The 27,159-nt window shown below is 50.0% G+C and overlaps 1 protein-coding gene across 2 annotated transcripts in view; it reads right to left on the bottom strand.

The window, feature by feature from the left end:
- DGCR2 (DiGeorge syndrome critical region gene 2) overlaps nt 1–26,536 on the bottom strand; it is a 44,004-nt gene extending 17,468 nt beyond the window's left edge. For both annotated transcript variants that reach the window (XM_054392545.1, XM_054392546.1), the window contains exons 1-2: nt 26,458–26,536; nt 4,647–4,769 (exon numbers count right to left, since the gene is read on the bottom strand). In XM_054392545.1, the coding sequence (XP_054248520.1) occupies nt 4,647–4,769; nt 26,458–26,536 (202 nt within the window). The remainder of the gene's footprint in view (nt 1–4,646; nt 4,770–26,457) is intronic.
- Between the last annotated feature and the right edge of the window lie 623 nt (nt 26,537–27,159).

Genomic DNA, 27,159 nt, shown 5'->3' with positions numbered 1-27,159 from the left:
CTATTTTTAGGACCAATTACTCTTGATATGGAACAGTACACAAATTCCATGAGGCTCCACTGCTGCAGCAGCAGAACTGCAAGCAGATGCTACACAAAACCCTCCCAGCAATCTCCAGCACGCTCACGAGAGCGAGCGGCCAACAGTTTCGGACTACTAGAGAGAGGACTGGAAGGCAATCACTGCTGCAGATGCCACTGCCACTGCTGTGCCCAGTGGGAAGGGCAGAGGGAACAGCACTTTACACTCTGCAAGTATGAAGCCAAAAGGCATTCCACGTTTTAAAGGAAAATGGTCATTCTGGAAAGAGACAGGAAGAAGAAACCCAGCACCAAGGGTGAGTGCCTGTCCTGACTGGTAAAAACAGGCACTCCATCAGAGAGTGGCTCATGGTGGAAGGGACCTCAGAGAGCATCTGCTCCAGTCCCTTGACATGGGCAGGGACACCTCTCAGCTAGATTTGAGTTGCTCAAGCCCCCATCCAGCCTGGCCTTGAACACCCCCAGGCAGGAGGCAGCCACAGCCTCCCTGGGCAGCCTGTGCCAGACTCTCACCACCCTCACACTCAACAACTTCTTCCTCAGCTCCACTCTAACCCTGCTCTGCCTCAGCTTCAAACCATTCCCCCTTGGCCTGGCTCTAGACCCCCTCAGCAAAAGTTTCTCTGCAGCCTTCCTACAGGATCCCTTCAGGTCCTGACAGGCAACTCTGAGGTCCCCCTGGAGCCTTCTCCTCTCCAGGCTGCATGTCCCCAGCTCCCTCAGCCTGGCCTCACAGCAGAGCTGCTCCAGCCCTTGGCTCATCTTTGTGGCCTCCTCTGGCCTCCCCCCAGCAGCTCTGTGTCCTTCTCCTGCTGGGGACACCAGAGCTGGAGGCAGGATTGGAGCTGAGGTCTGAGCAGAGCAGAGCCAAGGGGCAGAATCCCCTCTGCCCTGCTGCCCACATTCCTCTGGCTGCAGCCCAGCACACAGCTGCCTGCTGGGCTGCAGGAGGGCACTGCTGGCTCCTGGGGAGCTGCTCATCAATCTTACACTCATTTAGGTTGTCAATGAGTTAATGTCTTATCTGTGTTCTGACAGAAAACGTCAGAAGAAATCATTCTAAGAAGAGTCCTAATGTTTGGGGTGTTCCTTGTACTTCAGACAACATAAGAGTATCAAACTAATTTCTTAGTTAATGATTCTCTACTTTTATTAGGAGCTTTGTTACTAACATGAATGAAATCAGGCCTCAACAAGATGAACTAAAGCCACAGTGCCAAATAACTCACAATGCCTTTGACTTACACCTTTGGAACCACCACGGTGACTAAGCAGTCATTGAAACACACATTTCCCACCCCCACAAAGCCCCAGCTCACTGCCACTGAGCTTCTCCACACTGCACTGTGCCATTAGGTGCTCAAAGGCGGAAAAGTAAAAGGTTTCCCAACCAGAATCAGGCCCCTGCTTGCAAGCTTTCTTTTCATACCTTTTAAATTAAAGGTATTTTAATTCTCTAAGTTTCCCAAGCCCAGGTGGCTTCACTAAGTATTGCTTTTAGCGACCAGTCTGCCTTTGCTGAAATTAAGAACCTTAATTAAAATGTATTTAAGTTTAGCTGAATCATCTCATGATTGCTCATCTAAATCCAAAGGTATTTGCTAAATTTAAAGCTGCATCATTTCTTGTTAACTCGGTGACCAAAGAAGTCATCACTCTTGACTGATATTCTCTGCTACTATTATTAGTAGCATCAGCTCCTGAGATTCAACATCTCAGGACTTAGTCTCTCCCATGGGGGTGGTTTCACCAGCAGAGAATCACAGAATGGGTTGGGTTGGAAGGGACCTCCAAATCTCACCCAGTCCAACCCCCCCTGCACTCAGCAGGGACATCCTCCACTACAGCAGGTTGCTCAGAGCTTTGTCCAGCCTCACCTTGAATATCTCCAGGCATGTAGCCTCAACCACCTCCCTGGGCAACCTTCTGCAGTGTTCCAGCAGCCTCCTGGTACAGAACTTGTTCCTCATATCCAATCTCAATCTGCTCTGCTCTCATTTCAAACCATTGCCCCTGGTCCTGTCCCTGCAGGCCTTTGGGAACAGTCCCTTTGCAGCCTTCTTGTAGCCCCTTCAGGTTCTGGCAGGCTGCTCTTAGGTCTCCCTGGAGCCTTCTCTTCTTCAGGCTGAACACCCCCACCTCCCTCAGCCTGTTCTCCTAGAAGAGGTGCTCCAGCCCCCTAATCATCTTTGTCACCCTCCTCTGAAACTGCTCCATCAGGTCCATGTCCCTTCTGTGTTGAGGGCCCCAGAGCTGTATGCAGTGCTCCAGGTGAGGTCTCAGCAGAGCAGAGTGGCAGAATCCTCTCTCTCAACCTGCTGGCCCCACTGCTTTGGACAAAGCAGAAGGAACCCAAGCTCTTCTGAACTTACCCCGGCCTCAGATTTACTTTCATTCCTGCTATTCCTTTTTAGGCTGCAGCACATCACTCCCATGCACCTTAACACATCAACCTGTCCTCATTCTTGACAGCTCTCCACAACACAAACCCTTCAACACCCATTTCAGGTGACAAAGCTATGCCACCATTTTTTTATTACAGGTATAATAGAGTTTTTACACCCTGCACCAGCAGTTCTTGTTCCTCTGGTTTGCTGGCTACACTCCTTGCATTGCTGTGCAAGTATCTCAGACCTTTCCTAACCACCACACCCAGCATGCTGGCTCCTGTACTGAGCACAGCCTTCCCACCAATTACTTAGCCAATTACCCTTCTCATCAAGGGTGTGCTGTCCATCACCATCCCCTCTCCTGTCCTCCATCCATGCTGTTCTCTTCCTGCACACAGACATGGCCCTGAATCCAGTCTCTGCCACAGGTCTCCCTTCATTTCCTGACTTAAAAGTTCTTCTAATTGTGTCAGGCCAGACATCCCAGTGAGACCTCCTCCCCAAAACTAAAAGCAGAGCTATCTACTGAGAAATGTTACTGTGACAAAATCCTCCTCTTACCCATACAGAATCATAGAATCAGTCAGAGTTGGAAAGGACCACAAGGATCATCCAGTTCCAACCCCCCTGCCATGGGCAGGGACACCTCACACTAGATCAGGCTGGCCAGAGCCTCATCCAGCCTGGCCTTAAACACCTCCAGGGATGGAGCCCCAACCACCTCCCTGGACAACCCCTTCCAGGCTCTCACCACTCTCATGGGGAAGAACTTCCTCACGTCCAGCCTGAATCTCCCCACTTCCAGCTTTATTCCATTCCCCCCAGTCCTATCACTACCTGATAGCCTAAAAAGTCCCTCCCCAGCTTTCTTGTAGCCCCCTTCAGATACTGGAAGGCCACAAGAAGGTCACCTCAGAGCCTTCTCTTCTCCAGACTGAACAGCCCCAACTCATTCAGTCTCTCCTCATAGGAGAGGTGCTCCAGCCCTCTGCTCATCCTCATGGCCCTTCTCTGGACACCTTCCAGCATGTTCATAGCCCTCTTGTAATAGGGGCTCCAGAACTGGACACAGTGCTCCAGGTGTGGTCTCAGCAGAGCTGAGCAGATGGGGAGAATCACCTCCCTTGACCTGCTGGCCACACTTCTCCTGATGCAGCCCAGGCTCTGGTTTGCTTTCTGGGCTGCAAGTGCACATTGACAGCTCCTGTTGAGCTTCTCCTCCACCAGCACCCCCAAGTCCCTCTCCTCAGGGCTGCTTTCCAGCCAGTCCCTGCCCAGCCTGGATATGTGCTTGGGATTGCCTCGACCCAGACGCAGGACCTTGCACTTGGTCTTGTTGAACCTCATGAGGTTGGCTTGTGCTCACCTCTCCAGCCTGTCAAGGTCCCTCTGGATGGATCCCTTCCCTCCAGCCTGTCAGCCACACCACACAGCTTGGTGCCATCAGCAAACCTGCTGAGGGTGCACTCAATGCCTCTGTCCATGTCACCAACAAAGATGTTGAACAAGACTGGTCCCAGGACTGAGCCCTGAGGGACTCCACTTGTCACTGGCCTGCACTGGGACATGGAGCCATTGACAGCCACTCTTTGGGTGAGGCCATCAAGCCAGTTCTGATGATACCAAATCCTTCTTGATAACTCCAGCCCTCTGCTTACTCTGCTCTGGTAAGACTGCACCTGGAGCACTGTGTCCAGCTCTGGAGCCCTCAACACAGGAAGGACATGGATCTGATGGAGGGGGTACAGAGGACAGACACAAAAACGGCCAGGGGGCTGGATAACCTCTGCTACTAGGACAGGCTGAGCGAGCTGGGATTGTGCAGCCTGGAAAAGAGAAGGCTCCAGGGAGACCTAAGAGCAGCCTTCCTGAAAGAGGCTACAGGAAGACTGAGGAGGGATTGTTTAGTGACAGGATTTGCAGTGACAGGACGAGGAGCAAGGGTTTGGAACTGGAGCAGGGCAGAGTTAGGTTGGACAGCAGGAGGAAGCTTTGCACAGGGAGGCTGGGGAGACACTGGCACAGGCTGCCCAGGGAGGTGCTTGAGGCTCCATCCCTGCAGACATCCAAGCTCAGCCTTGCTGTGTCCCTGGGCATCCTGCTCTGGCTGGAGGTGTCCCTGCTGCCTGCAGGCGCTTGGACAAGATGCCCTTGGAGGCTCCCTTCCAAGCCAATGCAACCTGTGACTGTGGACTGAGCAGTCTTCTTAGCTTACCTGGACAGTCAACTTCATCACTCTCATCCTCACAGGTGGGCCACCCATCACACTGCCAGTTGGAAGGGATGCACTGGATGGTACCACTCCGACAGGCAAACTGCCCTGGGGTGCAGCGGAGCTCTAGAAGAGAAGAAAGTTGTTCAGCCTTGCCAGCCTGTGCCCCACTCCTGTCCCCTCATCACTGAAGTGAAATGGACAGCACCTCTGGGTAACTCCACTTGTTAAAAATGGCTTTGATTCGGGTCACTTCCATGTTTTAAACTGCACAGTTGTGGTTTTAACAGAGGCAGGAGCTGCTTTCCAGAACTTTAGGAAAGAATTCTCTCAGACACCTTCAACATAAGCAGCTCTCACCACAGCCTTACCCTTCATCCCTCGTGAGGCACTGAGGGATACTTGTTCCCCTTCCCCAGAACCAAAGTTCAACAGAACTATGCTAAGGTAGTTAAGTGCTAAATGACACCATAAATCCAGAATCCCATCCCTATCCCAGTCTCAAGGTGACCTGCACATGTACCCAGTCTGCTTCGGAGTCCCTCCACAGAACTATTTGTAACACAATTTCTATATCCATGAACCTGCTCTCACTTCCCAGCTTCAGCTCTTCCCTAGGATCTCTCCAGCTGAACACAGCCTTTTCAAGAAACTGCCAGGATCTGCAAACATGTAGCTCCTGCTTCTGCAAGCACTGCCTACCTGCCATCATTACTGTCACACCCAATTAGCATTAGAAAAAGTACCACTTTACATCAGTTCCATCTATCACATGTCAGAGCCTAGGAATTCAGCTTCGCTTTCGGTCCCTCAAAACATTTTGTAAGGAAAAAAAATCCCCAACCAAATCCAAATCTGTCTGTACAAGTGAAGAGTTGTGAGCTTGTTCCCTGGCAAGCCAGTAGGTCTGCAGCTCACCACTGGCACCCCCAGGCTGGTCTGCACCAGACCATTGCCACCCAGCTCTCTCCCAGAGGGTGGCTGCCAAGTTTGCCTGCAATAATTCCCATAGAATTCAGAGGATGGTTTAGGTTGGAAGGGCCCTTAAAGATCATTTAGTTCCAACCACCCTGCCATGGACAGGGACCCCTCCCACCAACCCAGGTTGCTCAAGCTCTTATCCAGCCTGGCCCTGAACACCTCCAGGCAGGAGCCTCCCTGGGCAACCTGTGCCAGTGTCTCCCCACCCTCACTGGAAAGAATTTCTTCCTCACCTCCAGTCTCAGTCTCCCTCTGCCAGCTCAAAGCCATTGTCCCTCATCCTGGCACTCCCAAGCCCTTCTCAAAAGTCCCTCCCCAGCTCTCCTGAGGCCCCTTGAGGTACTGGAAGGCTGCTCTAAGGTCTCCTGGGAGCCTTCCTTCTCCAGGCTGAGCAGCCCCAGCCTGTCCCCATAGCAGAGGTTCTCCAGCCTTCTGATCACTTAGTGGTCTCCTTTGGACCTACTCCAGCAGTTCCAGGTTCTTCTTGTGCCGGGGGCCCCAGAACTGGAAGCAGTGCTGCAGGTGGGGTCTGAGCAGAGCAGAGCAGAATCCCCTCCCTGTGCTGCTGCTCTCCCTGCTCTGGATGCAGCTCAGCACTCAGCTGGCTCTGGGCTGCCAGGGACCATTGCTGGCTCCTGTTGAGAAATTCTGATCAGTTCAGGATGTTTTCTTCTCAGCTGCAATAACTCCAGGTTAACTCTGTCTAGAGAATGAGCACCTTTAAAAAAGAGAAAGTGTGAAGTAAACCACAGTCATCTTTGATTTTAAAGAAGTCAGGAGGGAGAAATCTCTGAAAGAATTTCAAACTGAGGTTATGTATTCTCTCACTCACTGTTTATAACCCCAGAAGAGAGCTGCAATTGCTGCTGTTACTTTCCTGAAACATAATTCTAAACTAAGGCAAGAGAGAGGTCACACCTAAGTGTTCAGACAACATTAGCAGGTATAATAAACCCAGTCACCATGCACTCACAACAGCAGCTATACTCATGCACCTAGTAATTGCTATAGGATATTGATAACAGGCTGCTAAGTCAGTGTCAGACTAAAATCCAGCTCCAGTACTGGTCTCTCCGCAAAGCACAGCCCTGCTCATCTAGAAAAAGAAAAGCAGGCACATCCTCTTAGCAACCACCTACTCAGACCAAGCATTCAGGTCACAAAGTGGCTAAGTACTCAGGCAGACCTGCCAGACTACTGATGGCAGCAGCAGACCTTACAGGGCTTACAAGGGTGCTTTCACCCACTGGGAGCCTTACTCCATCCAAAGAGCTAAAAGAGAACGAGAAATGTAAAAAAAAAAAAAAAAAAAAAAAAGAAAGGTCACATTGATTTCTTCTCACTACCCAGAACCAAAACTGAAGTAATTTATTTAGCCCAAAGCAGAAAAGGGCAATACAAGGTTCAGCTTCACTTGCCCAACGCAGCAAAAAAAGTGAAATATAATTTTAAATTAGAGAAAACAACCAACCAAAACCTCGAGCTGAAATTAAAACTGCTCCAATGTCAGGGTGACAGAAAAGCATCAACTCTCCAGTGAATCACTGCAGCTTCTTTGGCTGCTTTTGTGCAACACCAGCAAGCAGCTGTAGGGAAGCTCTATCCCAGCTTCAGGTATGGAAGCGACACCTGGCCCTGGGGCAGGCACTGTAACACACGAATCACAGAACCACTGAGGTGGGAAAAGACTTTATGAATGCTGACTCCAACTGGAACCCAATTACCATGATCAGGAGGGCAGATTGCGACTGGAGATGAGGAAGAAATTCTTTCTGTGAGGGTGGGGAGACACTGGCACAGGTTGCCCAGGGAGGCTGGGAATGCCTCCTCCCTGGAGGTGTTCAGGGCCAGGCTGGATGAGGCCTTGAGCAACTTGGGCTGGTGGGAGGTGTCCCTGCCCATGGCAGGGGATTGGCACTGGATGAGCTTTAAGGTCCCTTCCAACCCAAACCATTCTATGAATCACAGAATAGAACCAGAGAATGGGTTGGGTTGGAAGGGACCTCCAAAGCTCACCCAGTCAACTCCCCTGCACTCAGCAGGGACATCCTCCACTCGATCAGGCTGCTCACAGCCTTGTCCAGCCTCACCTTGAAGATCTCCAGGGATGGGGCCTCAATCACCTCCGTGGGCAACCTTCTGCAGTGTTCCACCACCCTCCTGGTGCAGGACTTGTTCCTCACATCCAATCTCAATCTGCTGTGCTCTCATTTCAAACCACTGCCCCTTGTCATCTATGAATGAATCTGTGGAAGACCACCCTCAGCCCAGCTCCAGGTTTCCATAGCAGTTAGGGCAAAATTCAATTCAAAATACAATACTTTTTTTTTTAACCTGCTTGGCTTTGCTGGGAGTCAGGCATAGAGCCTGGCTTGGCAGGCAGCAGCCACCAGGCAGCCCCAGGAGCCAAGGTGTGCAAGGGAAGGCTGCAGGGAACACTCCTGGCTCTCTGGTTTCACACATGCCATTAGTGCTCTATGCCCAATTACACAGGAGCAGTGCAGATGAAAGGATGACTCCAGTCCAGCATTAGAGGCATTAAAAACATGCCAATTCCATGCTGTAATGTCGTTACTTCCTGCAGCACAGACACTCCTCTCTGAAGAATGTGGATACATGGATCACAGGATGTTAGGGGGCAGAAGGGACCTCCAGAGGTCATGGAGTCCAGCCCCCTGCCAGAGCAGGGGTACATAACCACAGAATCTAGAGCAGGTCACACAGGAACACATCCAGTCAGGGCTGGAAAGCCTCCAGAGAAGGAGACTAAAAACCATTCCTATTAAAACTCCACTCAGAGCAGCTGAAGAGTTGTTCCCAATGGGAACCATGCTGGATGTAATGCACCAATTATTTCAGGGCAAGGAACACGAACTGCTGTGTAGTTCTGCTGCAGAGAGGGGAGAGTGACACTAACAACACTGCAAAATGACCATGTCCCTGTTCTGCCAACACTGCCAACACAACGACTTCTTCCAAGGGCTTGAGTTACAGGATGAGAGGGAATGGATGGAAGCTTGAGGAGTGCAGATTTAGACGGGAGATGAGGAAGAAATTCTTTGCAGTGAGGGTGAGGAGACTCTGGAACAGGTTTCCCAGGGAGGCTGTGGCTGTCCCCTCCCTGGAGGTGTTCAAGGCTAGGTTGGATGAGGCCTTGAGCACCCCAGGCTGGTGGGAGGTATCCCTGCCCATGGCAGGGGAGTTGGAATTAGATGATCTTTGAGGTCCCTTCCAACCCAAACCACTCTATGAACATCTCCTGAGCCATTCTAACCAAGAGCTCATATCCCCACAAGTCACTGAGTTACCTGAATCACTGTGCAGCAGTGAAGAGTTTCATCTGAATTGTCTGTCTTCTCTGTGCTGCCTATTGTGGTCCAGCACAGAGAGAACAAGAAGCCTCTCTCACTTGTGCTCAGGGTGAGTTTGGACATACCCAATGGTCTCCTTGAGGACTGCTTGAGATTGGTTTTTTTGGGACTGGCTATCCACAGAGACCCCACCAGGCACAGAGCAGCAGGCTGGCACTTGGACAAGACAGGGCAGCCTTCAGGGGTAAAACACCAACACAGAACCAGGCAGAATCCCACAGCGAGCCTGGGAGACACTCAGCTGAAGAACAGCCATCTGGGAACGACGAGAATGCACAGGCCAGGTGCTAGTCTCCACTACCCAACCAGGCCTACTTTTAAATCAAAAGAGCTAAAAATGAAAACATTTGAAGCCTGTCTTTTGCTGCAGAAAAGGCAAGTCCTGCTGCCAGCAGCAGAGCAGCATGCAGGAAGCCATATGAGCAGTAGCAAACAGAGTACAACACAAAGCCACCATCCATCTTTCCTGAAATGCAAAGCAATTACTTAACACACGCTCAGACTTTGTACTTTTCAGGAATGTGCTAAATAAAACCTCCCTTTACACCCAAACAAGATTTACAGTTCTTCAAAATAATAGCCCAGTCTCAAAACCACCACTTCTGAACCCAAAACCAGACATCACAGAGTCACAGAATTGTTAGGGTCGGAAGGGACCTCAAGGCTCATCCAGTTCCAACCCCCCTGCCATGGACAGGGACACCTCACACCAGAGCAGGTTGCTCACAGCCACATCCAGCCTGGACTTGAAAACCTCCAGGGGTCAGGCTTCCACCACCTCCCTGGGCAACCTGTGCCAGGGTCTCACCACCCTCATGGGGAACAAATTCTTCCTAACATCCAATCCAAATCTCCCCATTTCTAGTTTTGCTCCATCCCCCCCAGTCCTATCACTCCCTGACACCCTAAAAAGTCCCTCCCCAGCTTTCTTGTAGCTCCCTTCAGATCCTGGAAGGCCACAAGAAGGTCTCCCTGGAGCCTTCTCCTCTCCTGAACAGCCCTAACTCTCTCAGCCTGTCCTCACAGCAGAGCAGCTCAAGGCCTGCTTGTCCTCATGGCCCTTCTGTGGACACCTTCCAGCACCTCCACATTCCAGCAATAGAGACTCCAGAATTGGACACAGAGCTCCAGGTGTGGTCTCAGCAGAGTGGAGCAGAGGGGGAGAATCCCCTCCCTGGCCCTGCTGGCCACACTTCTCTTGCTGCAGCCCAGGCTCTGCTTGGCTCTCTGGGCTGCAACTGCTCACTGCTGGCTCATGTTGAGCTTCTCATCCAGCAGCATCCCCAAGGCCTTTTCTTCAGGGCTGCTCTCAAGCCACACTGTTCCTACCTATTGATAGTAACTCCCAGCAAGGAGAGAGGAGGAAGAAAGGATGTTAAACTCTCAGCTCCTAGCAGCACTGAACACACCCATTCTCCAGCAGCTGTTAAAGCAGAACATTTTGTGTTTGCAGTGCAATCAGAAAATGTGCAGTGACAGGAGTTCAGCTCCAAGCAAGCAGCTGCTGGAGCAGAGGCACTGCTACATTAGCTAACAGCATCAACAAGTGCCTGGAAGTGAAAGGATGGAAATGCAGCCACCTCCAGCATGGATGAGTCACATCAGCACTGTTATGATCCACACATGAAATTCTCACAGAAAAGGCTTCTTCTTCCTTTAAGAATCAGATGCAGAGTTTAAGAATCTTTGCTGTGTGACAGCACAAAATTCCATAGGCTGAAATCTCATTTGAGAGCAATTCAGTTCATGTGGGGATGAGAGGCATGAAACCCACTAGAAACAGCAGCAGTTGTGGTTTTTGCACTACAGGTAACACAAACTTAAAAAGCATCCTGAAATTCAAGCAGAGTAAGAACATGAAAACATCTCCAGCAGCAAGATGTCATCATGCAGCCTCTTCAGCTCATCTCACAGCACTTGCACCCTGTTAACCCTCAACAGCCCTGCCAAGCCCTGCTGCCTTCTGCCAGTGGTTACAGCGAAACGCAGAGAAGCCACACAGTTTGCCAAAGGCTACAGCTGAGATGAGCCTGTGAGAAATCAGCTGTCCTGCCTGTACCTCACCAACAAGGCTGTGTGTCTACCCTGAAACCCAAGCAACCTGCTGGCTGACCAGCACAGCCCTCCCTCAGCTCAGGTTTGTCTTTCAGAAACATCAAGGATGAACAGCAACCTGTTCTCTGCTAACACCTCACCTCTTCTCTCCAGCAACAGTTTAAGAGCTACACATTGGCCACAAGGAGCTTAAGTTTATCAATAAAAGAGGAAAAAAAACTGAAATCAGGATCAGACCATGCATCAGCTCTACAAGTTTGATGTACAACCCAAGAAAAAACTGCTGGGTCAAGGCCAAAAAAAACCAGTACCAACTGCACCCAGCTCTGGATCCCTTACCACAGAAGGGACATGGACCTGAAGGATGAAGTTGTTCCCCATGAGGGTGGTGAGACTGGCACAGGTTGCCCAGGGAGGTGGTAGAAGCCTCATCCATGGAGGTTTTTAAGGCCAGGCTGGATGTGGCTGTGAGCAACCTGATCTGGTGTGAGGTGTCCTTGCCCATGGCAGGGGGGTTGGAACTGGATGAGCCTTGAGGTCCCTTCCGACCCTGACAATTCTGTGATTCTGATGGAGCAGATACAAAGGAGGGCCACAAAAATGATCAGGAGGCTGGAACTCCTCTGCTAGGAGGACAGGCTAAGAGAGTGGAAGTTGTTCAGCCTAGAGAAGAGAAGGCTCCAGGGAGTCCTTAGAAGCAGCCTGCCAGAACCTGAAGGGGCTACAGGAAGGCTGCAGAGGGACTGTTCCCAAAGGCCTGCAGTGACAGGACCAGGGGCAATGGATTGAAATGAGAGCAGAGCAGATTGAGATTGGATGTGAGGAACAAGTTCTGCACCAGGAGGGTGACAGAACACTGGTACAGGTTGTCCAGGGAGGTGGTTGAAGCCCCAGCCCTGGAGATATTCAAGATGAGGCTGGACAAGGCTCTGAGCAACCTGCTCTAGCGGAGGACGTCCCTTCTGAGTGCAGGGGGTTGGACTGGGTGAGCTTTGGAGGTCACTTCCAACCCAACCCACTGTATGATTATTAGATGATATAACCTGCCCACAGTCACTCACCTGAAAGGAGTCTTGCCAAAGCTAGTTGTAGACCTGTAATTTGAAATGTAAGAGAAAGCTTACAAAACAGTTGGAGACTTACATTAACCAAACACTGGAATGAACAGGCACAATTATAAAGAAACTTAAAAACAGTGCCCTAACACAAGGAGTCTTCATCTCCTTCAGTTGCCAAATGTTATTCTCCTAATTCCAGATTTTTGCCTCCTGGAAAAATCCAGGTTTTATCTAGGCAAAAAGAAAAAAAAAAAAAAAAATCAAAAACCCCAAACTCAAACCCACAACACTAAATTTTCAAGCTGGTTGCTTACATCCTTACAGAAAACTTTTGTCCTAAAGATGTTTCTAATGCCATACTGAACGCCCTATGCTACCCAGCACTCACTGTGTATTTTAACATCGGGTTTGGTAACTATTTAAGCTTTCTTTTACAGCACCCCAATACCCAGATTTTCTGCTAAGTATTCAAAACAGACATTTACACCCAAAGGAGACCTTTCCAACAAGCATTACCCACAGGAAAGACTTCAGGACAGGCTAATATAAACAGTTCTGCCAAGTGACAGAAACCAACTGCTTGTGGACCTCTACAAAGCCCCCTTCCAGTCTACAGCACTATATACTCATCAAAACCTGGGCAGAGATAAGGTGGTGGGGAAATGGAAATGCTGTGGTATTGTCTTCACAAGGATATTTATCTTCCTTCAAGACAGAAACAGAAAAGGATTTCAAGCCTGAAGAATTGCTACCTCAAATAAAAATGCCAGAAGCCCTGTCTCAGGCACATGTAATAACTATCTCCTGTAAAGTATTAGGTAAACACATCAAAGCCTTCCAAATCTAAATCTCAATCTGATCTTTGCAAGGTTCTTAAATTTACCATTACAGGAACCAGTGGCAAAAGGAACACTAAAGCAGAAATGTATCCCTGGCAGGCAGGAGGTTCCCCCTACCTCCAAACCACCTGTTCCTCACTCTGACATAAAACCACTAGCAGCACAAAGTCCCCGAGGTCTTGGCAAGCCACAAGTTGAGAAGGGCAGATCACAATATCACAGTACATTAGAGGTTGGAAGGGACCTCCAGAAATCATCCAGTCCAACCCCTCTACCAGAGCAGGATCCCCAGGACAGTCCACACAGGGATGCATACAGACAGGTTTTAAATGTGTCCAGGGTTTAGTGGTCATGAGGTCTTGGGTGGCAGGTTGGACTTTGATGATCCTTGAGGTCTTTTCCAACCTTATTGATTCTGTGATTCAGGGAAGGAGAACCAGAGCCCTAAACTAAAGCCTGGCAAACATAAATCCCAATTTAAGAGAGAGCTTTGATACAGAGCCTGAGCTCCAATCATGGGAGATGACAATGTGGGTTCTGGTTGCAATGACTTTGTTTCCCTTGATTAACTTCACCTGACTCAGCAGCCAGCAACCTCTGAGACATGAGGATGCTCTTTTGGTAGCTGAGACTATGGATTCATGTCAGAGCTCAGCATTCACATAGCAAGCAGGGATTTGAATTTGTCTCAGTTATGAATCCACAGAAACCCTTTTCATGTGCTAAGCAAATTGGTCTTGTCTGCTGAGCTCCACTGGGATGGAAATTGAGATCTGGTTAAGCCTACAAACCCAGCACTTCCTGTAACTCCAGTTACAAGCTGTGAGTCCAAAATTCCATGTGCTGGAGAAGGTCAGCTGCAGAACATGGCTGGGGTTTGTACCTCAGCTTTCAAGGAGCAAGGGCAGGTTTGTGTCTACCTCACGTGCACCTCACTCACACTTCTGTCACACTCCTCAGGGCTGGGGCTGGGAGAGCTTCTGGCATCGTTTTTGTTTACAGACTGAAGGGCAAGACAATATTACTTCCTGCTTTCTGTCAGCCACTCATTGTCCCAAACCAGAGGAACCAGCCTGTAAGATTCATAGAATGGTTCAGGTTGGAAGGGGCCTTAAAGATCCAGTTCCAACCCCCCTCCCACCAGCCCAGGTTGCTCAAGGCCTCATCCAACCTGGCCCTGAACACCTCCAGGGAGCACAGCCTCCCTGGACAACCTGTTGCAGATTCTCCCCACCCTCACTGCAAAGAATTTCTTCCTCATCTCCAGTCTCAATCTGCCCTCCACTCAATCCATTCCTTCTCATCCTATCACTACAAGCCCTTGGAAAACCTCCCTCCCCAGCTTTCTTGTAGGCCCCCATCAGGTACTGGAAGGCTGCTCTAAGGTCTGCCAGGAGCCTTCTTTTCTCTGTTCAGACCTCAAAGGGCAACTGCAGCCATCAAAAGCTGCTCAAGCATTAACAAGGCACAGCTCTAATTGCCTGTGCCCAGGCCAGTAACTTTTCTTATTCAGATTTTAACCTGTCCAACAGGTCCTTCTTACATTTCACAGTACTAAAACACTTAAGACCTGTAGCTACATGTTGCTCTATCACTCTGTATTTTAACACAAGAACGTTTACTAAAACCAAAGGGGTTTTTTCTTAATTTTTTTTTTTTAATAATGAGACCTATGCTAAATTCTAGGAGCACAAACAGATCCTAGCATCTTCAGCAAGCAGCCTGACCCCTAAGTACTTAGCTCCTGGAGAGATTGCTCAACGCCAGTACTGAACACATGCCTGCAAACAAGCAGTAGAAACAAAACAAAAGGAGCACCATGCCCGTCACAGACAGCTCCAGATCTAACATTTATGCTCAAGAGGAAGCACACAACCACTATTTCTCTAAACTATCTATTGAAGCAACAGAATCTTTAGGACACTCTTAATATTCCCAACACAGTAGCAAAATGGCTTTCTTAAATCAATACTCAGAAGATACGTGGGAAAAAATACTGTCCTGAAGCCAACCCTCTGAACTTGAGCAGTTTTCATCACCTGGACTTCTCTCCAGTCCAGAGGTGAAGTTCACAGAATCACAGAATTGTCAGGGTTGAAAGGGACCTTCATGGGCAGGGACACCTCACACTAGATCATGTTGCTAAGAGCCACATCCAGCCTGGCCCAAAAACCCTCCAAGGATGAGGCTTCTACCACCTCCCTGGGCAGCCTGTTCCAGTGTCTCACCACCCTCACGGTGGAGAATTTCTTCCCTGGAGCAGGGAAGGCATCTCACACCCAGCTTCTGCACAGAGCAGGGCCCGGCCGCTGCTCAGGGTGGCCAGCAGTCACTCCCTGAATGGCTTCCAGTGACACCAGAAGCTGCCTTGGAACTTGAGGATGTTCTGACAGAGTCTTTGAACAGGTTTTCTTGGTTTTGTCTCTGAGGTATCACCAATCCCACACAAAGCCTGTGCTCTCAGGCAAGTGAAGCCACACCTGAACAGTGTTTCCCCTCAGTGCCAGATCTCAGAGAGGTTTTCACTACCCATTCATCTCCCAGCAGGTTCCTTGATGTCACTTGGAGAACCTCACTCCCATTAGGTTTTTAGATTGATTGTTACCCCAGGCACTGCTTCACTCAGTGTAGCAGAGTGAGTACATACAGCACCTCACAACAAAGAACACCAAAGACCAACCAAACTATGATAACATCACCTAGTTTCCTGAGAAGAAAACTCCTTGTGCAGCTCCCAAGACCCCATCACTCACCCATTCCACAGAGGAAGTTTCTCAATAAAACTGGTTCCATTTACTGGTCTTCAAATTACAAACCCACAGAATCATTAAGATTTAAAACCTGCAGAAGAATTAAAAAGCTATAGGACAGAGCACTCCGTTTTCACAGCCAGTTCCACAATGCTCAGCTGTGCTGCCCACAATGTGCTCAAGCACAACCCTTAGGTCATGCAGCTTTGGTTCATCATGGCCTGAGGATGTGCAGGGGGTAGGAAAGCACAAGGGCACATAGCACAGGGCCCAGGAAAGGAAAAAGAGCCTCCTGCAGTGCACACAGCCAAAGATAACCCACACACATTCTCAGATGTAATTCCTGGAGATGAAGGGTTCTGAAGTTATAATCCCATTTAGTAGAACATATGGGTTCTAAAAATAAATAAATACATGTCAGATGCACTGGCCTTTTCTGCATGACCTCAGCATGCAATCTCATCAAGTCATTAAAGCCGTGACAGCACTCCAGTTGAAAACTGACTCCTTAATGAATAACTCTAATGAACATTCTGTATTACTCAGTGGTCTGTCACAGTAAGTTATGATGGATCACCTTAAGGTTCAGCAAAGGCTTCTACAGCACATGCAAGGAGAGGAGCAGCCTCCTTCCCCTCACCCCCTCTTATCAGCTATATCTACACTCTGCAAGAGCTTGGAACTGACCCAATTTGTCTTTGCTCACAAGTGTCATTCACTGCAGTTCATTGGCTGCTCTTTGTCTTGAGGGCACACTCAATGCCAGGAAGGATTTAAAAAAAAAAAAAAAAAAAGAATCAAAACAAATGAAAACCAGCCAACCAAAACCCCAAACAAACGCCCTCCCCCAATAAAAAAAAATAGCTAAGCAAGTGCAAGAGACCCAGCATTCAGCCAAAGCACCATCAGAGCTTCTTGAATGGGAACCCTGGCTGGGAAATCTTAAGCCTTCAGTAAATACAGACTTTGTGCTTTTTAAGTGTGGACATTTAATCCTAAAATTGAAACAGAAAAAAAAAAAGAAATAGATTTCCCAGTTCCTCAGTACAGCTAAAACTACACAGAAAACAAATCCTGCTACTGGAACTAAGCTGTAAGGATAGTGGGAATTAGGCAGTGCAACATTGCAGGCCAAAACCCAGCTGATTTTCATAGCAGTGAGGATGATGCCATCTTAGCACCAGCGTTGCCTTTCATCCCTCCCCTCCAGAAACTATTATGTTATGGCAGTAAGTAAATGGTAGTGGGGAAAAGCAAAACACAACACTGGCACCCACAGCACTCAGCACAAATCAGCCAAAGACATGGGGACTCCAGGACCCATTAACAATGCTCAAACTCCTCTAAAAGCCTCTCCTGTGACTTCAGAAGTGTTGTAGAGCATTAGGTGGGACTTCTCTAGTATAGCAGTGAGAAGTGACCTAAAGCTGTGCATCACCACACCTTTGGCCTTTGCCTAAGGAAAGCCCTTTTCAGCAAGCTGATAAGGAAAGCACGGATCACAGCTCCAAGCTGAGCTCACTACCCAGGCTCAGGGAGGTCTGAGAAAGAAGGCAGAATCAGCAAACCACAGCGTGCAGTGCAAGCTCTGGGAACCCAAGAGCCAGTTCAGGGAAAGGCAATGATGCCTGCCTGGAACTCCAGCCAGCAAGGAAGCCGCAGGAGGTTGGTTGAGCAGTTAGCTGCCAGCACACCTGCACATCACTGTCACCACTGCCCCTGCACTGGGGTGGCTTCACAGCTGCCACCTGGGGTAACCCAGCCTCTGCAAGAGACCCAGGGGCTTCCTCATGTTTGCCAGCATCTTGTGGACTGACAAAAGGGACGTGGGGAAGACGCAGCCTTAGGAAATCAGTGGAGTGTGGCAAGGGCACAACAGTGGCAGAAGCACAAGGACAGAGGAGACAAGTTCCCAGGAGTGCAGGCTTCATTAAACCCCAGGTACTTATGAAGCATGCTTGTGGGTGCTGAGCATCATGGAATGGCTCAGGCTGGAAGGAACCTCAGAGATCATCTACTCCAAAGCCCCTCTCAACTAGACTCAGCTGCTCAAGGCCTCATCCAGCCTGGCCCTGAACACCTGCAGGAAGAGGGCATCCACAACCTCCCTGGGCAGCCTGTTCCAGTGTCTCACCCAAAATACACCACAAGTACCTCTGGTTCTCAGCTCTGTCTTCACAAGGTTTCACCATTACCTGCACCTCTTTCCTCCCAGGGAGCATCTGCACTGGTCCTCCACTGATCCAATCTCTAGAGCAATTCAGAACCACCTCTCCCAACCAACTGTATTCTCAGGATGAAAAGTCCACATCCTATCAAGTCAAGTCTGGACCAATACTTGTTCCTATGCAAAGCAGTTTTCACTTCAGAAGGATCGCCTGAGAAGGAAGCTGTATTTCCCTGGAGCAAAGAAAACTATAGCTAAACAAAACAAAAGCAAAGCTAAAAACCCCCAACAAATATTCTATGGAGATCAGAGGATTTTCCACAGAGGCAAGAGAAAAAAATCAATCTCCAGTTTTCTATGAACTGTATTAATATTTTCTTTAGATCAGGTTTCAACAAGAAGAGTATTCAGATTAGACATGATAACAGCAACTCAAGAGCTGTCAGAGCAATCACAGAGTGATGGAGGCTAATTTGTAGCCACTATTACATGGAAGGTAGGAATTGCCAGATCTCAGCAGTGTTAGGCAGCAAACCTATTTGCCTTCCACAAGACAACACATGTTCCTCCTTTGCAGGACAACAAAAACAAACATCTGATTGTTCCCCCATCCCCAGTACAGGATTCAGTAATATTTAAGCACATCCTTAAACTGCCAGGATGTGAAAAATCCAAACACATATCTAATGCAAACACACAACTGAAGGCCAAGTGGTGAGACTCTGGAACAGGTTGCCCAGGGAGACTGTGGCTGCCTCCTCCCAGGAGGTGTTCAAGGCCAGGCTGGATGAGACCTTGAGCATCCTGGGCTGGTGGGAGGTGTCCCTGCCCATGGCAGGGGGTTGGCACTGGATGAGCTTTAAGGTCCCTTCCAACCCTGACAGATCTGTGATTCTGTAAACAAGAAATGTGGTCTTAAATTGATCTCTGCAGGTCCCTTCCAACCCCTAACATTCTTTGAAAGAAGAATCTAACAACCTGGGGAGGCAGGAAACCTGCACATGAGCACTATGCAAATGCAGACAACACTAAAAAAAGCTTTTGCTCCTGTGTCCTCCTTTTTTTTGCCTTCACGCCTTGTACAAGAGTTGATGAGTAAGCAAGCAAAATATTTAAAAGCACAAGTTCAATATACAGAAATATCCTGACCTCAAATACAGAAGTCCCATTTTCCCCTTTGTGCAGCAGCTGGTGCAGGGGCTGCTGTGTACTGGAGCTAGTAGCTCATGCTTTGCATGGCATTCCCCCACTCAGCTGAAACTGAGCACAGCAGGAATTAGCCAACCTTGGGCACTGCTGTGTTTGTCCACACTCTGTGAGATCCTGGGCTGCTTTCTCCCATGGTAAAACCAATCCCTGAACAGAAATGTCAGGCAAACCCCTAAGATGAACAGTTGTATCAGGAGTCAGCAAATAAAAAGAGTGATTTTCTCATTCCCCACATCTTCTAACAGCTCAGGTACTGCTGGTGCTCTCCAGCTAGCTTTTATCCTGCACCTACCTCAGGTACTATACCACGAGGCCTGATCTTTGCCATTCTCTAGCAGTCACACCAATAGAAACATCTAACTCCATTATTGCTCAGAAAGACACAGATGAGCACTCAAATAGCATCCTTGGACCATTTCTCTCCTGCTTACTACCAGAACTGAGAGGGAACAATGCTTTTGATTATTAAGTCTGTGTACTTGGATCTCACTTGGCCCTGCTAGATCATCTACTTTTCATGAAGATTTTCCCAAGACCTTATTAGTAAATTGATGTTAAGTGTATTTTAATCAGTGAAGAGCAATTTCACCAAAGCAAACGTTGCAAATTTAGCAGAGACAAATCACAAAAGGAGTTTAGAGCACCCCTAGACTGAAAGAGGTTGTAGGATCTTTTGGAAGTTTAGCATACATAAGGCAGAAGGCTACTCGGGCACAACCTCAAAGCAAGCAGGTGTTGAAGCAGGAGGATTTGTTTCCTGTCAAGGTATATAAAAGCAGCTGTGTTACTTTTAAGTCAAAAGAAATCTTCCTATTTCAGTTGCTAGAGACATATCAGCAGACAAAACACACAGATACTGAAGGACAACACTAGCTCAGACTTGCGTAAAGCTCTCCTCGCTCACACAAAGGTGAGACCTGACACCTACCCTTCCCTCACCCCACTTATCTTCCCACAGAGTTCCGAGGGCAGGGTTGGGCTGGGCAAGCCACAGTCCAGGCTGGAGCTGACCTCCCTGGGCACAGATCTAAGGGCTGTGCTCACCCACTTCAAACCTCAGCTGCTGTGGTATTACCCACTCCGCCACGCAGACCCATACAGGCTTCAGCATTGCCAAGTGACATCTAAAGCTCCCTCAGGAAAATGCATCTGCAGCCAGCCCAGAACACCCAGCATCATTTTACCAGCAGAAGCTCTTAATTCCATTTTTCTGCTTCATTCCCAGATAATTCCTTTGGGTATTCCAGGTAACTGGTTTTCACAGTGGGAAAGGTAGGAGAAGCATGGCAGAGAAGGTAGACACGGGGGGGCAGGGGAGGAAGTTACACCAATGAAAATATGAGAAAGGAAAATCGGCAAGTTAAAGGAGAAGAGAGCAGGGAACATCCCAAGAGCAGCCCCCAAGAGATAATTCTGCATCTCTGCCCACCTAGCTGGCTGACCATTGTCAAGCACCAATCAATACACAAGCCAGAAGCTGAATATAATGGTGAGATCAAGCAGTTTTAATTTCAATTAACTAGGAAGTTGAATGCTATTTTGTTTGGCTCTAGCTAATGAGGCAACTATCAATTTACATTAAACTTAAAACTGTGTTTGCAAATAATCTAAATGGTGGGCATCAAAAGTGCTAATAACTTCATTAGGAGCTCCATGCAGCAGACACCATTAAAATGCTGTTCATCAAGCCCAGAATGAAGCAGGCTGACAAAGTTTCTCAGGAAACCACAAGATGCCAGAGGATTTCCCAGGGTGGGGAATGTGAATTAAAGGTTAATCCTGAGCTGATACAATTCAGCTGGTCAAAACCAGACACGTTCAGTCCCAGCACACCAGTGGAACACTGTGAAGGCCATCCTGGGGTGGGTTACAAGGGCTGTGGTCAAGAGGTCGAGAGAGGTTCTCCTCCCCCTCTACTCTGCCCAGCGGAGGCCACATCTGGAATATTGTGTCCAGTTCTGGGCCCCTCAGTTCAAGAAGGACCTCAGGGAACTGCTTGAGAGAATCCAGCACAGAGCCACAGAAATGATGAAGGGAGTAGAACGTCTTCCTTTCGAGGAGAGCCTGAGGGAGCTGAGGGCTCTGTAGCTTGGAGAGGAAGAGCCTGAGGGGTGCTCTCATTCATGTTGATAAAGATGTGCAAGGTGAGTGCCCAGAGGATGAAGCCAGGCTCTGCTGGGTGATGCCCAATGCCAGCACAAGGGGTAGTGGTGGAAGCTGAGGCATAGGAAGTTTCATGGAAACATCAGGAAACGATTTTTCACTGTGAGGGTGCTGGAGTCCTGGGGCAGGCTGCCCAGGGGCATTTGTGGAGTCTCCCTCTCTCGAGATGAATTCAAGACCTGCCTGGATATGTTCCTGTGTGATCTGCCCTAGGTGATCCTGCTCTGGCAGGAGGCTGGACTGGATGCTGTCTGGAGGTCCCTTCCATCCCCTGAAGAATCCATCCTGTGATTCTGTGAAATGAGGTTGACTGCAGGCTGGTTTAGATTTCTACTCCAAAGACCTCTGCCTTCCACTTGAGACCTACAACTTCTACCTAAGTGACAAAGAAGAGCTGGCAAGGGAGATACACTTGCCAGTTGTGCTGTGGGAAGTTAACAGCACCCCACCAGGAAGACCACCATCACCAGCTGTGTCCAAGCGAGCACCGAAGTTCAGCCTTCAGGCTGAAGTTGTGGGGTGCTGCAACTGGAGCAAAGGCTTTGGAAGTGCTGCAGATGAAGGAAGTTGTGCAAAATGTTTCAGAACAGAACTTGGGTAATGAAATTACTTCCTCTGCCTAGCTTTGAAGTGGAGCTGCAAAGAAAGCTGCAAGAACAAGAGCCCAGCTGGCTTTTAGCTGCCCAGCACAGGCTCCAAGAGGAAAGCCTGCTGACCTACATCCACCAGGCTCTGCACCAAACCACTCTTACAAAAGTCAGCATCAAGCCTGACAATCTTGGAGTGTTTTCCACCAACAAGCAGCAGTATCTCCTTAGAGAAGTATGAAAACAGGCCATTGCCTTTGCAATGATGATCCCAGTGAATCCTCTAAACACTGTTCTGAAACTCCTCATCCTGATCACTTCACACTGCACACATTCCCAATGTTACAGAAAGATACCAAAAGTTTTGCCTTGTGACAGGATGTTAACAGAAACTGGAACTTATTACAGGACATGGGCCTGATGGAGAGGGTCCAGAGAAGGCCACGAAAATCATCAGGGGGCTGGAAGACCTCTGCTAGGAGGACAGGCTAAGGGAGCTGGGGGTGTTCAGCCTAAAGAAGAGAAGGCTCCAGGAAGACCTCAGAGCAACCTTCCAGTACCTGAAGGGGCTACAAGAAGGCTGCAGAGGGACTGTTCCCAAAAGGCCTGCAGTGACAGGATGAGGTACAAGGGTTTGAAATGAGAGCAGAGCAGATTGAGATTGGATGCGAGGAACAAGTTCTGCACCAGAAGGGTGGTAGAAGACTAGCACAGGTTGCCCAGGGATGTGATTGAGGCCCCAGCCCCGGAGATCTTCAAGGTGAGGCTGGACAAGGCTGTGAGCAACCTGCTCTAGTGGAGGACATCCCTGCTGAGTGCAGGGGGGTTGGACTGGGTGAGTTTTGGAGGTCCCTTCCAACCCAACCCACTGTATGCTTCTCAAACTATGCTGCAAAACTGAATTTATAACAATCTATACCTATGATGCTCTTTCAACAAGCACCAGAAACACACTGGTGTTCAGAAATTCAGTGTAAATCCAGGCCAGAACCAGTACTGCTCTCTGTGACTCAACACTCCACTGAAATACTTCTTCACATAAAGACAACAGCTCTCAGGCAGCTTGTCAGAGAACCTGAAGCAGATGTTTTGAATCACCCTGGAAAAGATATTATTCAGCCAAACCTCCTGTGGTAAATGTCCCCCCAAACAAGAATCAGAGCACCAGATATAATCAATTCAGGAAGTGTTCAATGGAAATATTAAGTCAGTCCTTGAGAGACAACTCAAGGAGAAATGCCCTGCTTCAAAAGAGAAGCAGGCACCTAGGCAGAACAAGCAACTTATGGTCAAAGCAGAAAGGGAAAAGGGGAAACACTGGGACAAAAAGACCCAAGCAGAGAATCTCAAAGGCACAAAATTACCCAGGAGTCCACAGGCTCCAAGAAAAACCAACTGCCCACAGTTCCTCCAGGAGCTGAGGCCTCCACAGGCTTGATGTCATGGTGTGTTGGAGGTACCTGCTGCTATTAGACATGGCAGTAGCAGAAACCAAATTCAGGGAATCAAGGGAGAAAAATCAGGGAAAAAAGGAAATTGTAATGAAAACTCCTCTCCTAATTGATCAAAACTCATCTCATCCTCCATGCAGAAATAATAGGTCCATGTCAAATCACTGCCTCTCAGATCACCTGCAAAGATACTACAGTGGGGAGGCTTGAAAGGAGGTTTTATTTATCTGAAAAGCACAGCAAGAACATGGACACAAAGCTAGTGTCAGATTAACAGGGAAGTACAAAGAGGTGCCTGATTCACTGGGGCTGAATTGTGAAGGGACTATACATCCATCTGAGAGCACAACAAATCTCCCAGTACTCTGCAGCACGCATCTGATGGCTCCAAGCACAGACTGCAACGAAGCAAGCCCCAGGCAGCCTTTCTGAACCACTAACAGCTGCTACAATGCACAGGTTTAAAGAAGCGTCATGAAAAACCAATACCACTGAGTGCAAAACCTCCCCTTCTCCTGGGGAAATCCATGCACCTCCCCAAGCAGACAAAGGAGACTTCTTTAGCATCAGTTACAATGTTAGATTTGGCTGAGTACATCCTCCCTGCTTGCAGGAACCATATTTGCCCTCTCTGCACCTGTTGTTTCGGGGTCAGCACACAGACTATTCAATCCACCAAAGAGGAGATCTCTTTGAGACAGGAGAGGCACATGATTAAATGAAGCACACTAGAAAGCAAAGAGATGTGAGGCCACCCTCAAGAGATGGGCTCTCCCCTGAGGATAGAGAAGAGGCACCACCATGGACAGCTCAGGCACCACCCTTACCCCAAGCCTCCCAGTAAACAGGATTCATAGATTCACAGAATGGGTTGGGATGGAAGGGACCTTAAAGCTCATCCAGTGCCAACCCCCTGCCATGGGCAGGGACACCTCCCACCAGCCCAGGTTGCTCAAGGCCTCATCCAGCCTGGCCTTGAACACCTGCAGGGAGGGGGCATCCACAGCCTCCCTGGGCAGCCTGTTCCAGTGTCTCCCCACCCTCACTGGAAAGAATTTCTTCCAGTCTCAATCTGCCCTCCTCAAGCTTCAAATGAGGATATCGGCTTCAGAATCCTTCATCAGTTCCATTTCCCCACTACAAACTGCCTCAAACAGGAAGATGATTTCTGTGAAAGCTGACAGAAGTTCCCAAACAACTGATGGAGGAGTGCCTTCCAAAAGGGATTCTGAAATGCCTGGCAGAGCAAGGAGTGCCAGCTGCCCCCCTGCAGCCAGCGGGGTCACTTCACACTAGTTTCAAAAAGACAATGGTTTGAGCCAAGCATGAGCAGGGTATGTGGGGTTGCCACAGAGGAATCCAAATGCTACAGGTTTCAAAGCCAGCTGCATACGAGCTGAGCAGATGAGAATCAGGGTTTGCTCACAAGAGTGAGACCCACACCAGCGTGGCTACAGCACCACAAAGCCCTACAGTACACACATCAGAGCACCAGCGCACAAAAATAATTTACTTGAAGCACGACTCAGTGAAAAACTTGTCCTCATTCATCTATCCAATGGCAGCTGCTAGCAGAGCTTTGATATCAAACCACAGAGATTAATGTTCTGACAGTATGGGAAATGCCATTTACTAATTCCTAAGAAGCTACAACCAAGCTCAGGCTCAAACCTACCCACCTGTAAAAGGGCACAGACAGCTCTGAATCTCTGCTGAACCTTTTCAGCCAGCAGCTTCAGCTGCCCATGGCACTCAGTGCCAGCTAGAGAGGCAGTTGCCTGCAGTCAGTTTTACACAGTGCCTTCTCCCACGTCGCAGCTAATAGCTGTACCAACACATGGGAGCAATTCCGTGGAGTTTGTTCAGCCACTTAGGAGCCTCCCCTTCAACTCTGCACACAGGCTGCACTGCCAAAGGAACAAGCCAAACCAAAGCAAGGCACACACAGAGTGCTTGCAACATCCCAGTTGGGCATTTCAGTAAGGCTGCTGACACTGACCCAGTTGTGCTTGGGCTGCACTGGGAACTCACTGATACTGTTAGGTTTTATGAGTCTACGTCATGAAAAGTTATTCTGAAGAGAAAGAACAAGGGGATTTCAAAAGGACATTATCCTCCTCAGCCTCCTGTTCAGAACGGAGTGGGCATCCCCCAGGAGCAGTGGCATGGTGCAATGGTTTCCAGACCTGCAAAAATGCTCCAGGCAGCCTCACGCTTCAGCTGTTGATGTTCTTTGGCAAGAGCAGCCCCAGGTACATGTAGGCTGTGCCAAGCTCCCCAGGGACTTCAGCACCCAGAAAGGAGCCCCAACCAAGCAGGGTACCTAGAAAAGACGCAGTTTTCAACCAGCACACACCAACCATTTCATCCCCAAGCACCGCAACGTTTTAAAGCGCTGTGCACAGCAGCTACCAAACTCTGTCACTAACTTATTTTCCTGAAAGAAGCAAGGACAGAACTAGGAAAATGCCACACGAAGCTGAGATGCAAGAGGGGTTCTCCGTTCTGCAGGACTAAACGGCACTTTGAAAAGGAGTGGTTTTGGTTTTGCCTCGTTCTCTTGGCACCCAAGGTTCATCACATAAAAGCAAGCAAGTAAAAAGCACCTGAAAACTTAGTCATGCTGCCACATATCCACTGCTAATTACCTGTAGGGCTAAGGAGCTTTCTACCCAAGCTCTCAAAGTTCAGAATGATTTTTTTTTTTCACCCTAACTCAGAGTCCTCTCCAGCGCCGGCCAGCCGGCACAGGGGACCGATGTTCCGCCCCACGGTTCACCCGGGTTCCATCCCTTTTTTAAAAGTACACAGAAACGGCAGAGCCGCCACCAGCTCAGCCTAACCAAGCTCCGAGCCCAGGACCGGCTTTGGGCCACAGCGACCCCCGACCCACCTCCGCCAGGCGTCCCATTCCCGGCGGGACGACACCGGCACCGGCGCCCCTCCACGGCCGCCCGGCGCCGACCTCTGGGGTACGCCGCTGCCCGGCGGCTAACCTGGCCGGCCTCTGCGCCCGCCGGCGGCTCTCGCCCAGACCCGCCGCTCGCTCTCCCGCCCCGGGGGGAAACCCGGCGCCCCCCGCACCCGCAACGCTCCGGGCCCGGGACTCGCCCGCAGACTGAGAAGGGAAGACTAGAACCCCAGGCTCCCCCGATCCACCCCGACCGGCCCCACCGCCCCTACCTGGCCGCAGAGGCTCGGTGATGCTTAGCACCAGGAGAAAAATGAGAAGGAAGGTGCCGCTGTCCGCCTTGGGCACCATTTATCCTCCGTTCATCCTCCCCCGGCGCAGCGCCACAAACCCGCGGGGAGGGACGCGGGGAGCGACAGGAGGAGGGGCCGCCGCCGGGCCCGCAGCGGGGGGATCCCGTCCGCACAGAGTTTTTCCCCTCCCGCGTCCGCCGCCGCCCCCGGGCGGGAGCCAGCGGCCCTGGCTGCGGCGGCGGCTGCGGCGGGAGCAGCGCGGAATCGGGCGGCGCCACGCTGCGGGCCACTCGCCTGGCTCCGGCGACGCACAAGATGGCGGCCGCAACTCCCAGCCGCCTTGGCCCCGCGCCGCCACGCCTCCTCCCCGCCGCGCGCCGCTCCGCCAATCACCGCGCGCCGGGGCAGGGCCCGCGCACGGAGCGGCACGCGCGCGCCTGGAGGGCGCCGGCTCCTGAAGGAGCGGCGGTGGCTGAGCAGGGGACGTGCCGTGCCGTGCCGAGCCGTGCCCCAGCGGCCTCCCGCCCGCTGGGCTGGCCTCTACCTGCCCAGCTCGGCCCTCACCAGGATGGCGACCTCGGTGCCTCTGTCTTTCCAGGCCGGCCTTGCCCATCCTTCTGACCGCACGGGATAGACTCCACCGGTCCCCTCTGGCCTCCCAGCCCTTCGCCGTCCCCAGCC

Source organism: Indicator indicator, chromosome 26, assembly GCF_027791375.1.
Source record: "Indicator indicator isolate 239-I01 chromosome 26, UM_Iind_1.1, whole genome shotgun sequence".
Classification (NCBI taxonomy): Eukaryota; Metazoa; Chordata; class Aves; order Piciformes; family Indicatoridae; genus Indicator; species Indicator indicator.
Note: the sequence above shows the minus strand (reverse complement) of the source record. Positions and strands in the feature narration are given on the sequence as shown.